Raw genomic sequence first — 20,520 nt, forward strand, 5'->3', positions numbered from 1 at the left:
CCCAGACAGGTTCTGCTTTATTTTTTAATAGCCATTCCCCACAGCTGCTGTATGACTGAGGGGAACCCAGACTGAACTTGTTTTTAAAAACCAAATTTGTCCCCAAGACAGGTTTGAATTGTTATACCCATATTTCAGATGAGAGCTGGGGCTTAGTGTTTATCGGCTTGCCTAAGGCCACCTAGCAAGCTTATGGCAAGGGCAGTACTTAAACTGGAGCCACTTTCTTGGTCACTGCAGAGCACTAACTTGCTAGCAGAGTACTGAAATGGGGGCATAAAATGTTTCGTTTAAGCTGGAGACCCAAGTGTGGTTGAATCAAAGGGTCATTCCAGTTCAGCGTGTATAGGATAGAAGTGTCCGCTAATTGTAGACTCACCTTCTTGCTATTTACTGCTTAGTTTTTTACTTCAGAAAGCCAACAAAATGAATCCACTAGGATAGGGCTTCACTTGGGCAGAAGAAAACAAGGAAAGAGAAGCAAGTAGGTAGCTTGTAGGGAGGTGCTGTTTTTGTGATAGTTGAATTGGGGCAGCGAAAGTTGCATGGGACAGGGTCAGTGACGGAGAGGGAAGCCAGGCCCATAGTCCCTGCAGGGATGTCTTCTGAGCACAAAGATGGCAATTTGGAATTTTTATTTAATTGAAGCTAATACCGGCTTATCTAATTATGCCGAATATTTTTTAATTTTTCATGACTCCTCTTGCTAGAGGTTAAATCTTCCATTTAAGTGAATAATTGAAGTTTTAGCTTCAGGTGGGTAGCTGTGTTGGTCTGTAGTAGAAGAGCAAGAATCGGGTCCAGTAGCATCTTAGAGACCAACTAGATTTCCAGAGTGAGCTTTCAAGAGTAAAGCTCCCTTCGTCAGACACATGGGGTGGGAAAAGGTAGGAGTCTTTAAAATCCAGGGAGAGGATGGGACGGATATTGCAAATTAGATTGTCAGGAAGCTAGCTATAATAAGGTGTTCTAATTAGGTTGGTAGAACATAGGTGTGACGTGCATAAAATTAGTGTCTGTAATGAGAGAAAAATCCTGTGTCCCGATTCAGCCCTGGGGGATGCATTGCACCTCCCACCTGTGTTCTTATTTCACGGTTCTAGCTGCTTTTCCCCATTTTACAGATAGACAATCTAGTAATGCTTCCTTGGAGACCCTGCTAGCTCTTCTTCAGACAGAAGGAGCTAAGATAGAAGAAGACACTGAGGTAAGTAAACAAACTTGCAGAATTAGAATTACTAACATTGAGCTTCCTCTGAGCTGTTGTCACAGTCGGCAGTGCTTTTGGTAAAAAGAGGATTTGTAGGTAAGAACAAAACATTTCACCAACCCGCAGATGCATCCCCTACTTGCCTGCACACGCCTCCGGTCACAGGAGGGTTTGAGCAATGGCTCATCTGGGAGTGGGTGGGGAGGAGTATCAGTCTCCACAGTACGAGAGCTCCGTGAGCCCTGCTGAAACCAGGATTCAGACCTGTCGCTTGACTGAGAGAACATGGTTGGCTGCTTATTTGTTTAATGTAGGAAATGTAGATGCTGCCCTCTCCACACCTGGGTTAACAAAGTAAAACAATACAATAAACTTGTGAAAACAGCAGTGTGAAATTATTACTAATAAAGCCCTAAAAACTCTCCCCTGCACCGGACTCAACCGCAGCCAGAGTCTTTTGTTTCTTAAGATGCCACGCCCTCTACAAATGACAACATCCTGCTTTTAGGCCCTTTCCTGCCTTTCACATCCTGGGTTACTTATAGGAGCATTACCTACTTGTGTCCAGGGATGTTCATATGCTCGATACCCAACATCCTAAGAACCTGAGAAAGTTGTATGGTGTTTGCTAAAGGCTTAAATCAGAAAGTATTTAATGGAGGCTTCCTTTTGGTGGTAGTGGGAATAGAGGAGCAGCAGAGGTTCTCTTTTTGTGTGTCATCTTCAGTCCTAGAGCTATCCCAGAACTTGAAAAGACCTAGATCTTAAAACACACATACACACACACACAGGAGAAATCAAAAATTGCAGAAGGAAAAATCTCCAAGAGAAAGTAAAAAGAGAGAAGAAACGGGGGGAAAAAGGTTGTCTGAGCCCTCATACTGCCACGAGACTAAGTTATGTAGGGTAATTGCAAGCTTGCTGCTATTAACTGAGCAGTGCTAGGGTACAGCCAGGTATCCTGACCTATGCTGGGGTGCCTATTTGACTTCCCTTGATGCATTAAAGTAGTGTGCTGAAGCTCCTTGCCAAGTTGAAGAGCCAAAAAGGCTTCAACTTCCTGCTTTGCAATTTTTGGAAGTTGCCCGAGGAATTCCCTATTAAATATTTCCCTGGTTAGCCTAGCCTGTGGCTGGGCAGCTCTATGAACAGCTTGGCTGACTATGTGGAAAATTATGTCACGGCACATTCCTGTCCAACAGAGTAAGAAACACCAATGCTAGCAAGGTACACGAGGAAGCAGTTCCTGATTTTACCGTGTGGTATAAATACCGGCATGGTGGTGACTTCTGTATGTTAGCATTAGAGCAGCATGCTTTGCAAGCAACACGTTTGGACTTGTGCCTCTGATACAGACAGTTACAGGATCTCTGGTAATCAAGCTCAGAAAGCGCAAGAGCGAGACCTCTGCCTGAGACCTTAGAGAGGTGCTGGAGTAGGGGATGCTGTGGGAGGTCTAGACCCAGTGTAGTATCGTGCATAAGAGTGCCAGACTAGGAGATTCAGGTCCGGATACCTTGATGGGTGACCTTCGGCCCATCACTCTCCCATAGCCCAGACTACCTCATAGGGTTGTTTTGAGGGCAGAATAGGGAAGGGAGAACCACATATCTCATCCTGTGTTCCTTCGAGGAAGGAAAGGGATAAAAATGTACTAGACAGACCAATCTTGGCTTCCCAAATAAGACCCGCCATGCCCTTGGCGATGGGAGCATTGTGCTGCTGCAAGCCGAGCCACCCACCCACAGGCTCAAGGCAGCTCAGTGCGTTGTCTGCCTCTGTTACCAGCAAGGAATTTTAGAATTTGGTTAGGACTTGCAGAGGGCAGCACTTCCTAATCATTCTTTTGATGTTTGTGACAGAACATGGCTGAGAAGTTTCTGGATGGAGAAGTGCCGTTGGATGCCTTCATTGATGAATACCAGAGCCAAAGAAAACTGGCTCATCTGCGGCGTGTAAAAATTGAAAAACTTCAAGAGATGGTGCTGAAGGGACAGAGAATCCCCCAGGTGACACCTCAGCCAAGAGCCACAGAAACCCCTTCAGTGCTTCAGACTGTGGAGGTAAATGCCCCTCCTTTGGTTATGCCTCGCCGGAACCCGCCGCCACCTCCTCCAGCATCGGTGGTCCCTGTGGGACGCTTTCCTACTCCGTTTACAGCTGCAATCCATGCTGGACCAGCCCTGCCCTATCCAAGTGTTCCATACCCTCCACTTCCTCCGCGAACAGGAGTTCCTCCTACAAATCAAATGCCACCACCAAGATATCCACCTCAGTTGGCATCACAGTTCCCGCCAGCACTGCCTCAAAGACCAGCACCTCGCCTCCCACCAAACCCTGGCTTCATCTTACAGTGAACATGCCATCAACCCCGGACTTGTGTATTGGTGCTTTTCTTCTTATTCTTTAACTCTGAGACTCAGCTGAAGATATGGCGAACCTCCAGTTCTTCGCACATGATTACCAAGTTTCGGTTCGCCACCAATGATGCATCAACATGTTTGAACAATATGACCATATTTTCCTTCTTGTAAAGAATTAGCATCTTGTATGGAAGGTGGTTGGCAATGGGCAGCTGAATTTTCTCTCTGGTGAAATGTTTCCATTGTAAATGGGGTCTTTAGATTCTTTCAGGTGATCTGGAATGCCTGCCTTTCCCCATGAGATCTTGTTTCCTTTACTACTTGGAACACAGTGAATTGCAAGACACTAATTCCTCAAAAAACCTCCGTTCTGATATGCAAACACCAGCCATTGCAGATGTATTCTGACTATAAAACTTCAGTAGAAAACCTTTCTTTGAAACTGGCCGGCAGCCCAGGCCTCCTGGTGCTTGTGATACATGCTCTGAAAATGATTGTGTAGATTCAAGTTCAGTGAGATAACTGTGGCATAAGTACCCGATTGTGGGCGAGGGACATCACTGCCAATGCTAATGTAATACCTTTGGTTTCAGGGAGGTGGTGCCTGTGGCAGTGGGTCCCTGGACTGCTTGTTTCAAATGGTGAAAAATCAACTTTCCTCTTAAACTAACCAACCTCCAGAAAGTCTCAGGATTACAGTGAATGGAAAGTATTTTTAATGTTTTTGAAGAGTGGCTAAAGGACATTCTTTGTGCCATTTTGAGAACTTCCTGCAATCTCCTCCTCCTGACTCCTGCCCACCCGTCTTTATCAGCCCCCATTATTCTCTTGTTTGTGATGTAGTGGCATAGGATCTGCCTCAGTTTTCTGTCTCAGATTCCCCCACTACAGCCTGAAAGCAAGAGACTTTAAAAAAAAATCCTAGCCCATAATTTCTTAGCTTCTCTCATTTATTCTTGAGAAATCCTTTGAGATTGGCCAGTTATCATTCCCAACTTCTGTATTCCTGTCATCTCCTGACCTTAGACACGGGCAGTCCCCAATCTTCAGGAGTACAAATCTGTGTGTGTTTACTTCCAATCTGACTCCTCGATGTGCCAGGAAAGAGCTCCTTTTCAAGCCTCTCCATTCTTCCAAAATTGGTTAGTTTTCTAATATTGCAACCTTTTAAAGATCTTTCCAGTTTTTTCTCTTCTCTGTATAAATTCTGTCAGCTAGGATTTTAAAAAATAACTTTTAAGTCTAGTCCTGAACAGTTTTGTGATTTGTACCATTGCTACATACTATGCAAGCTTAAAAAAAAAATTGCACAGGAGTTTCTTCAGAGGATTTGGTAAAGTTATTTTAGAGGATCCACACTGCCATTTCATGCCATGTTTTTATTTGTGTGTTCAGGTTGTTGGGCATTCAGAAGGGTTTTCGAAGGATACGACTGTTTAAATGCTGATCCTGCAGGTCCTTAGAACAGACCATCCAGGCCAGTTGCTGGATGCAAATTTTTGCTTGATGCAAATTTTTGCCACCTTCTGCATAAAATTGCCAGGTTAATGAGAAGTGCCAACACAATAGAGAACCCCTGAAGTGAGGCTTCATAGGCATTTCAGAAATCAGTGTTCAGCCACAAGTCTGCAGAGTTCTTGCCTTCTACACACACCTGAGGAATGTGAATGAAAGTGATCCCCCAGCTCGTCCTCCTTTTTCCTCCAAGTAGACTGGCTAGGAAAATGAGTCTTTAGAAGCGTGACCGTTAATTCTACGAAGGCTTTTAAAGCAGAGGTGCAAGATGCAACAATTGGGTGTGACGCCGGTGCGAGAAAGCTTGTGAGTTTGTGGAAGTGGGAAAGAAATAAAATTTCAGCCAGGCCTCGTTAACGGCACATTGCTGTGGAAGGCCATTTGTTGGTACAAGCATTAAAAGCGTTGTATGGGAAGGTGCTTTCGTGTGGCACAGTGTCCCAAATTGTGGCAGGAATACCTCCTCGAGGCAGCCTTGTTCTATTAAAGTGTCATCTCTTTAAAAACATGGCGGTGGAGGCTAATCCCAGTCGCATTTGGGTGTAAGGAAACGGTGGAGATAAACCTTTGTCGATATGACCAGATTACTTCCTTTAAAGCCATGCAGCCTCTCTCCTTTCAGGAGGCAGGAGTGAGAAATGGGCAGCCAGGCTCTGGAGAAACGTGTTAACAAGGGCTGTGGTTTCCAAAGCTCATGGAGTGCAAGTGTGAGCGTGTGAAGCTGTCGGATCAGTGCATAAATTATCAGTCTGCCTTATTGCGTTAGTGTCGAAATTTCAAATGAACCTGTTTTTAACACAGTGCATTCTTTAATTTGTTATAATAACCACCCATAGCTGCTAGCTTTCAGACACTCTGCTTTTTTCCTCTCCGCCACCCTACTTCTCCTAACCTGTTGCTGGCACGATTTTTGTGACACAGAAGCTAAGCTTTCATCCTTTCATTGCAGCCCAATGCCATCTGTATGGCACTTGCAACCTCTACTCCCTTCTTGAAATTGCAGGGGTGAAAAATACAGACCTCTTCGGCCTGAGGGCCCCTTTTTCTTGAAGCCATAATCTTTTGTGTTGGAGGAAAATTTAAAACTATTCACAAATCGGACTTGGCGCGTCATTTAGCTGCCATTTCTCGGAGGCAAATCCTTTGGAACGGGATATCCTCCGATCTGGAGATGGGACTCTGAAGCTGAGCTTGCCAAAACCAGGAGCTCTCGTGGCTTGTTGGATCCCTGTGTGTGAAATGAATCCTCCCTCTTAAGGAAGCCTAGCTAGGAGCGGGGAAAGCTGGCCCTTCGAGACTCACGGACCGATGAAACCTGCATTATTTCAGTACTTCATAATGGGACGTGATTTCTTCTGTCCTTTCTTTCTCAAACAAAGATGTTCCTTTATTTGCTCACCATTGTGCATCCATTACAGTTTGATTCTGGCATGGAGAACTGAGTTATTTTGTCCTTATGATTTTCTGTGCTGCTAATTGTACTCAGAGGTCATGGCTTGAGTGAAGTGACTTTGCAAGGATTTGGTTTCTACAAAGAACTGAGATCTGTTTATAATTGCTCTTTCAAATGGATGATTCTTGCATGACTCGTCAAAGATATGCGGATGATCCCTCTGAGTCACTCCCGCCTTCAGAAACATGTTTGGCTGAATGAATAAGGTGCATGACTTGGCTAGAGGCAAAGCTAGCAGCAGCAGCCTTAATGGGTCTTACGGCCAGTTACGGTGGACTTTTGCAAAGGTTTCAAATGCATTTAGGGATGAGAAGATTGCTTGAAAAAGCTGTCTTATGGCTAAGGCTGCTTCTGGTGTTATTTGTTAAAAGTGTTGTTAAAAATTGTTTTGGACGCTCAGTAAAAGGTGAGCCAGTTGTGATTGTGGCTCATCCAACATGAGCTAGTTATGTATGTTACTCATTCAGCGTGACAAGAAGTCCGCCCATCTCCTTTTCAAAAAATGGCACTAACATACCTATCTTTTACTGTCCTTTCCGTTTCTAGCCCTGTGTGGTGCTATAATTTTATCAGTTGTTCAGAATCCTAAACAGGGGTATCAATGATGTCTTCCTGCCCTTCTTGAAAATACCTTTCAAATCTCCTAGTCATCTCCGCTGTCATTTTTCTTTTCCTTTCAAGTAGTTCCCCATCTCAAAAGAACTTCTGGGTCAGGCGTTAAAATGGAAGTAGAAAGACTGGCCACCTAAGCCGGATGCAGTACAGCATGTGCAACCAAATATGAAGGGACTGGATTTTCTCAGGGCTTCTCTAAAGAATGCTGAGAATTGTAGTCCAGAGAAACTGATGGGGTGAGGGGAGCAACTTACAGATTCCCAGGATTCTTTGAGGTGCAAGTTTTAAACACCCCAAGTTCGTCAGGTAGATGTTGCCTGTCCAGGGACATTTTCATGTGCCAGCCACCAGTCCATACCCTCGGTTCTAAAATAGCATTTCAGGCATACAGATGGAATCAGAAGGGCTCACCTGTGAATTTTGCACAGCATATTTCTATACTGTCTGGAAACTTTGGGAGGCTGATACTGTCCAACTGTTTCTATCAGGAAGTAATCAATCCAAAAATATTTTTACTATTTTTTAAATACTTTTTAAAATAACAAAACTTTTGCAATTGCTGAACCATTCAGGGATACATCGTGTAGAAGAGAGCCACATTACAAACAGCAATTTTTCTATCCAGAAGCAATGCATTAATGGGGGGGGGGTGGCGGCAGATGTGTGCCTTAGGATTACATGAGACTTGTTGAGAAGGGGTAGCTGTGTATTGTAACTCAGTGGTTATTCAGAGCTATCATTTCCTGTTCTGAAAGCTGCTCTCTATTTTGGAGCATTTGGACACAAACCCTGGGGCAGTGACTGCTGTTTATTTGCCGCCAAGCAGTGAGGAATTGGAACCACAGTTAGCAAATGGCTTGTGGCGTGGTGAGCCTGAGTCGCCCCGTTCCAAGCCTGTTGCATGGGGCTCCTCCCGCTTATCTCTGCCCTGTCTGGGCCTGGTGGATGGGACTTAACATGTCACTGCAGTTAAACTGCTTGTAGAAGAGAATATCTTTAAGGCTAGGCTTTAAAGAAGCGTTTAAAATGCACATATATTTGGGATGAGGAAATCTTGAGCTGCCTCTTCAGATCTTTATTTTCAGAACACACACACACACACCCATTTAAACAGTACACTTTTAGGTACAAGCAGAGAGCAAGCTAGCCCAGTGTAGATGAGTAACTGCAGGCGGAAAGCTGAACTCCAAACTGCAAGGTAACAAACGTTTTGAAAACACAACACAGCCTGTGTGGGGTAGCACCAGACCACGCCTGGTTGCCCTTTTCTCTTTACACAGCTAAAGAAGAAAAAAGATAAAAGGAGTCCTGATCTGGTTTGTCCTCTTTCCTTAGTCTGCTGCAGTAAGTTATGTTTTACAATAAGGGAAAATGGCACATAAGATTGGGACAGCAACAGCTAGCACAGAGGGGAGGCACATGCAGGGAGGAGCGAAAGAAGCAGCAGCCCTTCTTGCCCTAAAGATTATCACTCGAAAATCAGAATTGCTGAGCAAGCTAGAACCAGGAGCAGTATGGTTGCAAGCTTGTGCCAAGATGCAGTTTTAAAAAATACATAATGGCTTTGAGCACTTATAAACTGCAAAGACTACATAAAAGAAATTCAAGCTTTTGAGGGGAAAAAAGACAAAACGATCATAGAGCTCAGAAGTTAAACTGGTGTTAGAGTATAGACCGATGAGTTTAGTGTCCAGTTCGCGTGGTGCTTCTTCTTTTGCTGACCTTTTTATGAAACATTGCGAGCCTGTATGTGTTCAGTATACCTGTAATGTGCAGTTAGTGTTGGTGAAAATGAGTCCTTTAAAAAAATTCTAAGGAAGCCATGGACCCTTAACAGGGTTTTCTGAGGGGAAAAATAGCCACTTTTTAAAAATACAACTGTCTTAATTGTCGGTGTGACAAAATAGGATTGCACAATATGCTAGTTTGACATTACCCTTACCCCATGTCTTGATTTGTATATATTGTGCAAAAAGTGAATGTTGCCGGCTTAGCTTCATCATCCAGTGCTAGTGGCAGAAGTACAGGAATGCTTCTCACACCAACTCTTTTGTGAGTTGGGATTATAAGAAAAGGGAGCGTGTCCATTTGCTTAAGCACAGACAGCTTTAAATGAGGCTGGCTGTACTTAAGGTCAAATTTCGAGCGGTGGGCAGGGGCAGAGGTGCATGGAGCACGATCTTGGTAACCAGTGCGATAATCCTGGGTAGAGGGTGGTATTTTAGGACATTAACCCTATTCTGCTGCCTCACTGGGCTGGTTCATTGGCTGTGCCACACGTGTTCATATTGTGCTTTTCCTAAGCAGAGCCCCACCACAGCGCCTGAACACAGAGAAGCTTCTTTAAGAAGGCCGGCAGCAGAATGCCATTGGTGGGTGCAGGGCTCTTACTCATGTGTAATGGAAGACTTTTTTTCATTGTGCTGTATAACTAACAGGAATGTGGTTAAATATTCAGCCAAAGGCTGCTCACTTTTCTTGTAGAACTGGCTGTTTTAAGATTTGCAGTGATTGTTCAATAAAATCCTAGATTTTGTACACTGGGCTGCCGCTGAGATTTTTTTGTGCATGGAGGCTGTGTGTGGCTATATACTTTCTAACTTTGAACAGGAAAGAAATATCTGTGCTTCTGCAAGAGACTGGTGTGATTTTTTTCAGATGAAAGAAAACTACTTGAGTGTGGTGGGCAGGGCTGCTGGGCATCTTGCTCAGTTTGCATCTCCCCAAATATTGCAGCTTCAGTACCCCCAAATTACTTGACACTTAAAAACAATAATGAAGAACAAACACTGTGCTGTTCCAAAGGTCACAGATTAAAAGGGATGTTTTATATTTCCTTAACAACCCCCCTCCCCCCCAGCCTGCTGTGTTGTGTTATCTCTTCTATGTTTTAGGTACAACGGAGAACCAGAGCTGGGTATCTGGTTTTGTATTCTGGAACAGCAGTTTTGTTCCTGCAAGGCAGGGTCCCTGTGCTCCTTCTAGGCAGCAAGGGCCCTTGATCAGCCTGCCAAAAATATAACTCATGCAGAACCCAGCTGGTTGGTTAAGAGAGAAGAGGCCCACAAGTTATATTTCTGTCTTGGCCCTAGACTAGAGTTTCACCCAGCCGGGAAACAGACTTCAAAAAGCCTGTGCCTTAGATGATTCAATGTCAATGAACGAAATGGATCTGTGGAAGACAAGTTTGAGGTAACTAATTCATTTTAATAAGCTACATTGGGTCTATTACAACTTAGGAAGAGAAACTTTCCCCAAGAATCAGAACTATTTCCCTGTCCTATAAGTTGCAAGTTCTCTTCCCACCCTCCCCACTAATACATATTGCTACAAATATATGTATAACATCTCTGACCAGCCAGGTTTCATACCCTAAATTCAGGTTGAAAACATTTAAAACAGCGTCGCTTTCTCTGGAGATCATGAACCCCTGATTGCAGTGCAGCCTTCTTACCCTGCTTCTTTCCTTCTCTGTTATAAACTCAAAATTCTTTAAAACATAAAAAACTGACAATTGGAAAGAACATCTCTTTTGAAAATTCTTTTAGCTTGCAGCACAAACACCACCAAAAAACTGCCTACTAAAAAAAAAACAATTCACATTTCTTTAAAAAGATCTCTCTGTACTACAGTAATAGATGCACCAACATTTACTCCAAAGTTTTCCTATTGCTTATAAATAAGAGAACTGATACGACGAAGGCAAGGTCCCCACCTCCTGTTTCCACTTGGGACACCCTCAGCTACCAGAAGCCCAACACCACTGTAAGAAAGAGAGTCTCGTACTGGAGATTAGTCCGCTGCATGCAGTCAGGGATGTCTTCTTGTTTCACTCCGAGGACAGAAGTTTCAGCATAAAGGCAATGCCAGACCGAAGGCAGCTTGAGGGTTAATCCAGTCAGTATCTGTTTAAAACACAGACATGTAATGGCTTTGGAATGTCTGCACCATTTGGGGGGGGGGTGCTTTCCTGAGTGCACTCCCCCTTCCAGAGGCAAATTGGTGCCTGAGAAGTCTTTGCCCTCCACCAGGAATCCATAAATTAAGGTATCCCGAACTGTACACTGGACCACACAGTGCCTGAATCCCCCAGGCCAGCCGGAAGTATCAAGTTGAGTAAAAGATGAATCCTACGACAGTCTGTTGTTTGGCGCCTGCTGCTGCTGCCACCCTTAGAAGTTGACTAGCTGTGCCTGGTACACACCGTCTTCCTGATCCAGCTAGAAAAGAGGGGAAAGTGGTAAAACATGAGTGGGAGGGACTGATAGTTAGTTGGGCCTCCAAACTCTTCACACAAACTGAGATCTGGGGGGGGGGGGGACGAGGTCTGCTGTCCCTCCTCCCACTGTGTCGACCCCACTCAACAGGCAGGGGCTGTCCGGCTACATGCTACTTCCCTTGCTGTCAACTCCAGGCACCTTTCAAGACTGATTCAGTCACATCCCCCTGCCCCCAATGAAACTATTTTATTTAACAGCCGGTGCCTGCCTCAATTGCTTGCTTTGTTTCTTGTGCTTTCCTTACTTGTCCCCTCTCCTCCTCTGCCCTAAGTGACTCTTAGCTTCTTGTTATAAGGGTGTTTTTATATATATTATTTTAAAAAGCTCTAAAGACGCCCCCCCCCCCATTTGTTAAATGAAATATACCATCAGGAGGACATTTTGTACCAATTCTCTCTTAACAACTGATAATCTGTAAATTTGATTTCTTTGTTCCATGAATTTGTATCTTCAATTACACAGCTGTGTGGGGCTGCCAAGTTGTAAACACACGAATTCAAGCCAAGGATCCTCATGATTTTTACATGGGGTCATCCAAAACTCACGATACAATCAGATATCCCGTCTTCTGCCACAGATTCCACCACAAAAAATCATGTACACGCTGCTTCACGGAGCTGCCATGGCACCAAAACATTGCAAAGCACGGATACGCATGGGTCCCCAAGATTTCTCTAGGGGTCCTCTAAAACCCGTCAACAAATCCTAAATGCAAACCACTGTCCTAAGAGGCTTCTACAATCTTTCATCCCTGAGACTTGCCTGCTTCAGAAATACCCAGGCCCTCTTCCCGCAACTTCCCTGCCTCTAAACAACTGCTTCCTGCTGGGATTCCATCTTTCATGCACCTGAATCCCCGCTGTGTATCCTCTTAATTTGACTTGTGTGGTGCTGGGATAAGCAATTCAAGGGGCCTGCTGGCCTTGGAAAGTCTAGCAGCCCTGATAGAGGGGCCTGGCTGGCCAGCCATCTTTCTTCTGCGCTGCAAAAACCTCACAAATGAGCCCTGCTAACTGAGGATTAACCACGGCTGTGTGATGGAGAGCCTACCTCATGATCTTGCTTGGAGTGGGCAGGTTTCTGGGCCACAGGCGGCTTTTTCAAGACACCCGGTTTGCGGGCCACAGTGGGCTTTCCCACTTCAGGGGTCTCAGTGCAGATGCCAGCCAGGGCGTAATGTTGCCTCCTGAGCTCCCCCAGGCGAAGCCTCTCATTCTCCAGTGTCTTCTCTAACTCGAGCACCTTTACCTGCAAAGAACATACATTTCTGCACAGTTACTAGGGAGGGGTGGTGCCTGACCGACAAATAGCCTATAATTTGCAGTCGAACATTCCCTAAGGAAGCTGCAAGAGGGCAGCTTACTTTGTTAGCAAGGAGAGAAAAGAACCGTCCTCCCCCGCAGCCCATGCTGCTTCCTACGACTGTAAGCATCTCCCTTTAGTGTTATTTTGGTTTGATTTCACTTTTATTTTTACTTTTTGTTAACTATGGATGGACAAAAGGACAAAAGTTAAAAAAAAAGAAAGGCTTAGGGAATCTCTACATAATTTATATATATAAAAGTGTGAATAATGTTATTGTTTCACATTATGCTAGTTAAAGAGCTGGATAGGAAGGCTATGGATAATTAATTGGCTCAAATCTTTTTTGGGCTGCTAAAATGGCCACCTTTAAGGCTCCTATCACCAGGATACAAGTCCTTATTACAGAGTTCTCGAACATATACACATTTTAGCCAGTTGACACATTACCTAGGTAAAATGAGAAACACGCCCAGGTATCCAAAGAAAGTACCACGTCGACAGGCCCTTCATTTTTATTAACTCCTCCACCTCAAGCCATCTTGTCATCAAATACTGCAAGCTAAATTGCCCACTATCCTCTTATCTCCATCAAATGCAGGCTCGAGGTGGCTTTCAAACTAAGCAATCAATTATACCACTTCACTGAAGATCAGTTCACCCAACTCTAACAACCAATGGCTCCTTTTTTTTTCAGCCTGCCAAACCACGGCCCTCATCTGAAGCCGCTATGGGACTGCTGCTTTCAAGAGCAGGTCTAGATGGGGAAACTTGGGGAAGAGTGAGAATTAGGTTAGTAGACCAGCTGAAGAGATGCCCCACTGGCCCTCAACTCTTAGCACTTGTCAAGGGGCTGGGTACAAGCCTGCAGCATCCTTCCCCTCCCCCCCAAGACCCACACCGGAGTCCAAGAGCCCCACTCATTTCCCTATGGCAGTAGCCGCACCTCTTGAACCAAAGACCGCTTTGAGGATAATGACCTTAAACATACTTTCTTCTACATTTTTCACAGTAACATCTCCTTGTAATCCTATTTCAGAGGCCTACAGTACCTGTGATTCCATTTCCTCCTTCTTGAGTTTTATTAAGGACATCCCAGAGAAGTCCATGGTATCTGTTAGGGCCAGAAAACAGAGAAATTGCACATGCTTTCAGTGGCGAAGAGAAGTGTTTCCCCCCCCCAGAAGATGCACTGCACATTAACAATTTTTTTTCCTCCAAGCTCAAGGACTCGTATATGGCTCGCTGGGCCTCCATTTTATCTTCCCAACAACCCTGTGAGGTAGGTTAGGTTAGGCTGAGAGAGTGAGTGATTTGCTAGTGAGCTTCCTGCCTGAGTGGGAATTTGAAACAGGATCTAGCCTGACACTAGGCACTCCATCAAACTGGTGATCTCTCTCGGCCTGCCATATTAGCCTTCCACCTTGGCCTGTGCGAAGAAACCTCAGAGGAGGGAGTGCTGAGTGGCACATTTTCAGGACATTTCAGGAGGCATCAAGCCCATGTGCAATTTTGGATGCTAATACCTAAAGGTGAAATTAGACACAATGGTTATAGATCCAGAGAAATTAGCCGTGCTAGTCTGCAGTAGCCAAATAGCAAAAAGTCTAGTAGCACCTTTAAGACTAACCAACTTTATTGTAGCATAAGCTTTCGAGAGCCACAGCTCTCTTCATCAGATGTGTCAGATGCATCTGACAAAGAGAGCTGTGGCTCTCGAAAGCTTATGCTACAATAAAGCTGGTTAGTCTTAAAGGTGCTACTGGACTTTTTGCTGTTTTAGACACAATGGTGGCTGTTGAATGTTTCATGATTTGGGACATCCGTTTTTGGGCAGGGTGAGGGTCTGGTGTCAGAAGCACAATGCACGTGAGCAGATGAACACTCCATTCTCAGGCAGAGGTAGAAGCAGGATTCTGTACACCCCTTTTGAAAATGGAACCATCCACCAACCCTCTCCTACAAAATGGAGGCAGAGCCAGGCGTAGACACTCTGAACCGCCATCATTGTGTCCAGCTGGACTCCAAAGTGGCTCAGGAAAGTTCTCCCCGCATCTCCCTGCTTTCTTGCACATGAAGAAAAACTTCACGGCCAAATTCCTGAGGGGGTACTCCTTTCTGTGTGTGGCCACTTATGGCTCCTAAAGACAAACTTCTCAAGAGCAACAACTTGGGAAACCGATCTCCAATCCCTCTCTCTGCCGTAAAGCTTGCTCAGTGACCCTGGATCAGTCATTTTCTGTTGATCTAACTTACACCTCTAAAGGGTGTTGCAGGGATAAAATGAGAAGGCAGGCCCACGTCTACCACCATTAGCTCCTTACAGGAAGGGAGGGATTAAAAGGCACGAGCTAGACAGCTCCTTTGGGAGTGAAGTTTTCATGAGCCAGGCCACTTCATCAGATGCATGAAAGCGTAGTTTACTTGTAGTTGGCGGAGATATAAATGTTAGTCTTTAGGGGTGTCGCGACACTCTTTGCTATTTTGTCCAGGGCTAAAAATTGCTTTTAAACAATGTAAGTCTCCCTTGCTTAGGAAGCTGAAGTTTACACCGACTGCTGCATTCTACAAAATCACATCATTACCAAAGCTCCTGTCCCCCTCTACCCCGTAATTTCTTCCCCAAGTATTCCAATGCAGGGCCATTATTGCTGCATGTTGGCTTTGCTCCCTTTCCTCTTCACATCTTCCTTCCATTTGAAAAGCCAGCAGAACCTAATTGAGTGCCAGGTGCATTGACTTTAAACAAGGGTCTGATTTAGGAGCGGAATCTAGTGCCCCCTTCTCCCCCTCCCACCATGCCAGTTTGACAGACACCTCCTCACCTCTGTCTTCAACCTGCTCTTGGCCTGACTTCGTGGAAGCCACAACATTGGCAGCCATTTCGTTGACAGTGCGGGAGCATTCCTGCAGCTTGCTCAGATTTCCACTGTTCTTATCTGCTTTCACCTGGCACCAGACAGACAGACTCTTAGCATCACTCAGCACAGGGGAAATGCACAAGTCAGGTCTGTCCCCTTTTGCATATAGCCAAATGTGGTCTACAGATTCAGTGCAAAGCTTTCAGCAGAAGCAACTGTCTCCTGGATTCACTTTAGGGGTCCTGATTTAGAATGAGGGAATCCAATAAAGTCAAAACAAGGGTGAGAGTTGTTTCTTACATCCCTGGCACAGTCAAATGCTGCCGATGAAGGTGGGGGGGGCAAGGCAATTTATACAGGATGACCTGCAAAATGCTCAAGGGGTGAAGTGAGAGAGGGGTTCTGCCAGGGCTCTGAGCTGGACTAATTTGGTTTAAACCTACAGTTGGGAACGATCCATTGCTGTGTCCTTTCTGCCACAGGCAGTTCAGATTCTGCAATACATTGCAAGAACTGAATGCATCTGCATGTATTGTGGCAGTTTGTTTCTGTGAGCTGCAGGGAAGAGCCGGGACTCTGCGGATCACTGCAAATAAGTCTAGCTTGGCTTCCTTCTGTCACTCAAGATTTCAGTGGCATTTGTTAAGGTGTTTTCCAGTCAGTCCCAAGAGCTGAGCTGCTCTTACACCCAGGAGATTTACCTTGGAGGCAGCTACAAGCTGGGCTGTACTGGCTGCAATCTCGTGCGAACAGACAATCAGTTCCTCATATTTGCCTGTGTGCAGGACAACTCTGTCTGCGGATTCTCTGAAGTGGAATTTTAAAAAAAAGCGTGTGAGAGGAGATCAAACACAACCTTTGTGTAAATGCAGCTCTGCTCTTCCTTACCATTAGTGTTCCAGTGGAGGAAAATGCTTTCAAAGAGAGAGAGAGATTGACAAGGTGGGAAGTAAGCCAGATACCTACACAAGCTGTGTGGCTCCCCAGCCCACGGCCTTAGAAGCAGAGATCAGCCCCTCCGTCCAGCGGGAATTCTTTGCATAAAACTCCTGGGTCGTTGCTGCCCCCTAGTGTTGTATGAGAGATAAAACTCAGGTTTACAGCGGACGAAGACTACATAGTAAAACAGCGCCATTCTGCCTGGAACTGCACCTCCCAGCCCAAAAAATCCATGCCTCTTATTTGGAGAGATGAGCTTGGACAGTGGCTGAATATCTATGACTATGCAGAAATAAACGGGGTGGAGGGAGACAAAGTCACTGCCCCAAGCTCCTTACAGGGTGGAATATAAAAACATTAATAATAAAATATGAAATTGCTTGAATCAGAACAAGGATCCCTTTAACTATTCCAGCCAAATGCAGTTCTCTGCTGTCTCAGGCAGGGGCACCCTGTTGGCCGATGTCTTTTTCACTGGAAATATCAAGAAATTGAATCTGGGATCTTGACCGTCTGCATGTAAAGCACTGAACCACCTTCTGAACTAGATGACTGGTCCAGCCAGCCCGTTATTGTCACCCCCAACCAAGCAACCCTCCAGGGTAAAAGGCAGGGGTTTCGCTGCAGTCCAGCTGCCTGTAGCTTATCTGGAGAAGCCTTCTCCATGGAAAACAAAGCCTCCGCCACTGAATTGCAGAGATGCACGCCTTGAAGATTATTATTTGCACAATGCTTCACAGAGACTTTTAAAAAATGACAAATCCCTGTTAAGAGACTCACAATTTTAAGTACAGATAAAAGACACAAAGGGAAAATAGGGAGGGGGCAGTGAGACAGGCCCTCGACAGCCGCTGTAGCCAGTTTCTAGGCAAGGCCAGCAGACCAGAGACAGTGGGCTCCTTGAGTCCCACACAAAAACAGGAGATGGCTCTCTTTTCATGATGGGAGAGTGAGCCAATCACAAAGCCTTCACGTGCCTTTGGGTTTGGGCTGCACCATCAAGGATTAAAAGAAATCGGAAAGGACCAGGTGTGTAATGTGAACACCTATTTATGCTCCATAGAGGAGGTCCCTGGAAGGCATCTTGCCAAGGGATATTTAAGGAACTTAACAGAAATTGGGGAGACAACCCGGTTAGTAGGATCAAACAACCAACACCTTGCCAGGAATATAGCAATATATATCAATTGTATTAAAGTGCATTAAAGTGCAAATAGCAAGTGCAAATACAGTGTAAACAGCATACAAAGAGAAATAAATATATCATTTACAATGCAAATCCGTTAATGTCCGTATATATTACATATATATTCCACAATGGGAGATCCAAGGAAGGGGAGGTGGAGTTCAAGTTGGAGAATAAATATCCAGGGTAGTTCATAAATAATTATAAAAAGTCATAGTCCATGCATGATGAAACCATTATTGCCGACGGGCAAATATGTGCACTGATGTTCCAAATCCCGTTTCGTGGCAAAAAGACACTTCCTCATGGGCATATATCTTCTGGAAATTAATAACTCCCAGTCCAACACACTCCCGGATCAGTGTACAAACAATTAATAAGATGGACCAGAACACACAATTAACCCCGCCACACACAAACACACAAAACCTTACCCTTCCGCTTTCTACAATCTCCTTCTGCAAGTGCGTAGACGTCAAGACAAGAAGCCTGATGGCCTGAAACCACAACGGCAGCGAGCCATTAGTCAACTTGTTTACGCTTTAGATTTCCAGCACAGCAAAGCCCTCTTTCTGATGTCCCCAGGTGATGTAAGTAAACCTTCTGCCAAAGGCTGTCCTGGTTAGCTGAAGAGCAGATTAGCCACGCGGTCCAAGGGCTCTTTTCCCCATAGCCCTGTGCCTGCGCTGTACTCATTAAAAAAGCACTCACCTTCATCAAGTCTGTGCAGGAATTCAAAATTCTTTTGGAAAAAAGAAATATGAGTTAATGCTTTTGGCGTGATTGAGCAAAACAAATTTGTAATGAACATTAAAAAAAATTACTGAAAATGCAACTCTGAAATGCCAAGAAATTGACTAATAATACAGAGAAAACGTTTTTTGATGTTTGGAGTGTTTCTATACTATCACTTGTGGTGCTGTTTTAAGCACACACCCCTTTAAATTCCTTTTCCTGTTTTAATCAAGATGAATCAATGTAAGCAAACTTGGGGGTGTCCTGCTAGCAGGAAGTGTTTGGGACTGCGTGGGGGTAGGCATGACACAAGATAACCGCCTGAAGGGACCGCTGAAGTCTGACCGCTGTAATCACCAAGCCATTTAGCAGTACAATCGGAAGCAGAACCAGATTTCTATTTTCTATAGAGAGAGCCACAAATCTGCAAGTTCCTGCAACACTTGGAAGGCAGACTCCTAGATGGTTTTACTGGAAATGTTATCTTACATGAATAGGGCAGTACTAGCAGATAGTTATGCGTTATGCTTTCTCTTAAAGATAAAAAAAGTTGACACAATCAGATCTGTACTATTCCAAAGCCCCGTCCTTTTCATCCCGTTTGTTTCCCTTGTACCTAAATAAACTTCTTCCCTTGAAAAAATGCGGAACAAGCAAGCTATGTCATCCTATTGTTCTAGGCTTAGACACACGTCCTGAAAAAGTCTCAGGCATAACTGCCCAGAGCAGCAGCAGAAAGGTTGATCGCACCTGTCAAAATGTCTGTGCTTTTTCTCTCTTCCCTGCAGGATTCTGTTCCAGAGCAAGTCAGCAGGTGGCTGTACAGACACCTGATCCAATCACCCCTTCCCATACCTGGGAGCAGCCATTAGAGGTTTTTTCTCTCACTTTGGGGGCAGGGTTTCCTTAGTTACTTGTACCCTTCACCCTGACCTCAGGAAAGGACTACTTCCTCAGATCGTTACACATGTATAAGCCAGTTCATTGCTGTGACTTTGACCAAGGAACATGAAAAATGCATGACAAATCAACAGATATGAGGAGTTGGGTGTCCTCTCTCCTTTCACTGCTGGTGTAATGTTTCCATTCTGTCACTAGGGGTCATTATAACACTCTTTGCTTCTGCATTCACGGAGTTTATTGTCTTCTACCGTAGCACCATCTAGTGGTGGGACACTGTACTAGGCCTCAAAGAAGAAACTGAGACATCCACCGAAGGGAAACAAAACCATACAAACACACTACCACAACCTCCTCCTGCTCCTATCTACAGTAGGTTGCAACAAACCTCTCCTGTTCCATAGAAACATGCTGAACCTCTTGATACAAGCTAAACAAACATGATGAAGCCAGAGAAGCTCAACCATGCAAAAGAAACTCCACTGAGAGGAGGAAAGGCAACATGCCAATATTAAGATCATTCCAGTACTAAGAACCAAAAGGCTCCTTCAAGGGCTCGGGCGTAGCAACGTTACAGAGCAGTAGTGCAGAAAGGCACCAGCTATACTGAGCATATTAGTATCCATCCTTTTGTCTAAAAAATGCAAGGGACAACTACTTTTTTATCCTTAAAACAATCTTGTAAGACAGAAGCTGAGGCCACAAGCTGCTAAAGGCTAAACAAGGATTTGAAATGCAACTATATTGCAAAATGTGTTTTTTTAAAAAAAATGGGTAATGTTAACAAGAAATATGTGATAACAGGAACTGCCTTACACATTTAGCCTAGAAACATCCTACACAACCCAGGCCACGAAAGGCCTCCCCACAACACCTGCACCCTGGGGTCTTATAAAAGAACAACAACTGAAAGAGCCTGCACCCTGGAGCCTACTGCAGTGGCTGTACCAGCTTCCTTTAAGAAAAAGAAAAGGTGCAGAGATCCAAACGAAGTTTAGCTCGTGCCAAAATCACCCAGTTCCCCATCTCCCCCCCCCCTTACTCACCTTTCATTTACTTCCAGTTTCACCCCAGAACTCTCTATCCTGGCCTGATTCATCATTTCCTGCAGAGGAAGGGGTGACAATCGCATTCAGACATTACCCACAATCAGCTTCGAAG

General features: G+C 44.8%; 2 protein-coding genes across 2 annotated transcripts in view; one reads left to right on the forward strand and one right to left on the reverse strand.

The window, feature by feature from the left end:
* The window catches only part of VPS37B (VPS37B subunit of ESCRT-I), a 28,948-nt gene extending 19,252 nt beyond the window's left edge, over positions 1–9,696 (forward strand). Inside the window, exons 3-4 of the mRNA XM_054996071.1 lie at positions 1,125–1,207; positions 3,073–9,696. Coding sequence (XP_054852046.1) covers positions 1,125–1,207; positions 3,073–3,567 — 578 coding nt within the window. The 3' untranslated portion in view covers positions 3,568–9,696. The remainder of the gene's footprint in view (positions 1–1,124; positions 1,208–3,072) is intronic.
* A 657-nt stretch (positions 9,697–10,353) lies between these two features.
* Positions 10,354–20,520, reverse strand: part of HIP1R (huntingtin interacting protein 1 related) — a 71,622-nt gene continuing 61,455 nt past the window's right edge. Inside the window, exons 24-32 of the mRNA XM_054996341.1 lie at positions 20,406–20,464; positions 18,436–18,466; positions 18,159–18,221; positions 16,566–16,666; positions 16,301–16,406; positions 15,564–15,687; positions 13,791–13,852; positions 12,487–12,684; positions 10,354–11,376 (exon numbers count right to left, since the gene is read on the reverse strand). Coding sequence (XP_054852316.1) covers positions 11,329–11,376; positions 12,487–12,684; positions 13,791–13,852; positions 15,564–15,687; positions 16,301–16,406; positions 16,566–16,666; positions 18,159–18,221; positions 18,436–18,466; positions 20,406–20,464 — 792 coding nt within the window. The 3' untranslated portion in view covers positions 10,354–11,328. The remainder of the gene's footprint in view (positions 11,377–12,486; positions 12,685–13,790; positions 13,853–15,563; positions 15,688–16,300; positions 16,407–16,565; positions 16,667–18,158; positions 18,222–18,435; positions 18,467–20,405; positions 20,465–20,520) is intronic.

Source organism: Eublepharis macularius, chromosome 13 (genome assembly GCF_028583425.1).
Source record: "Eublepharis macularius isolate TG4126 chromosome 13, MPM_Emac_v1.0, whole genome shotgun sequence".
NCBI classification, from domain to species: Eukaryota; Metazoa; Chordata; class Lepidosauria; order Squamata; family Eublepharidae; genus Eublepharis; species Eublepharis macularius.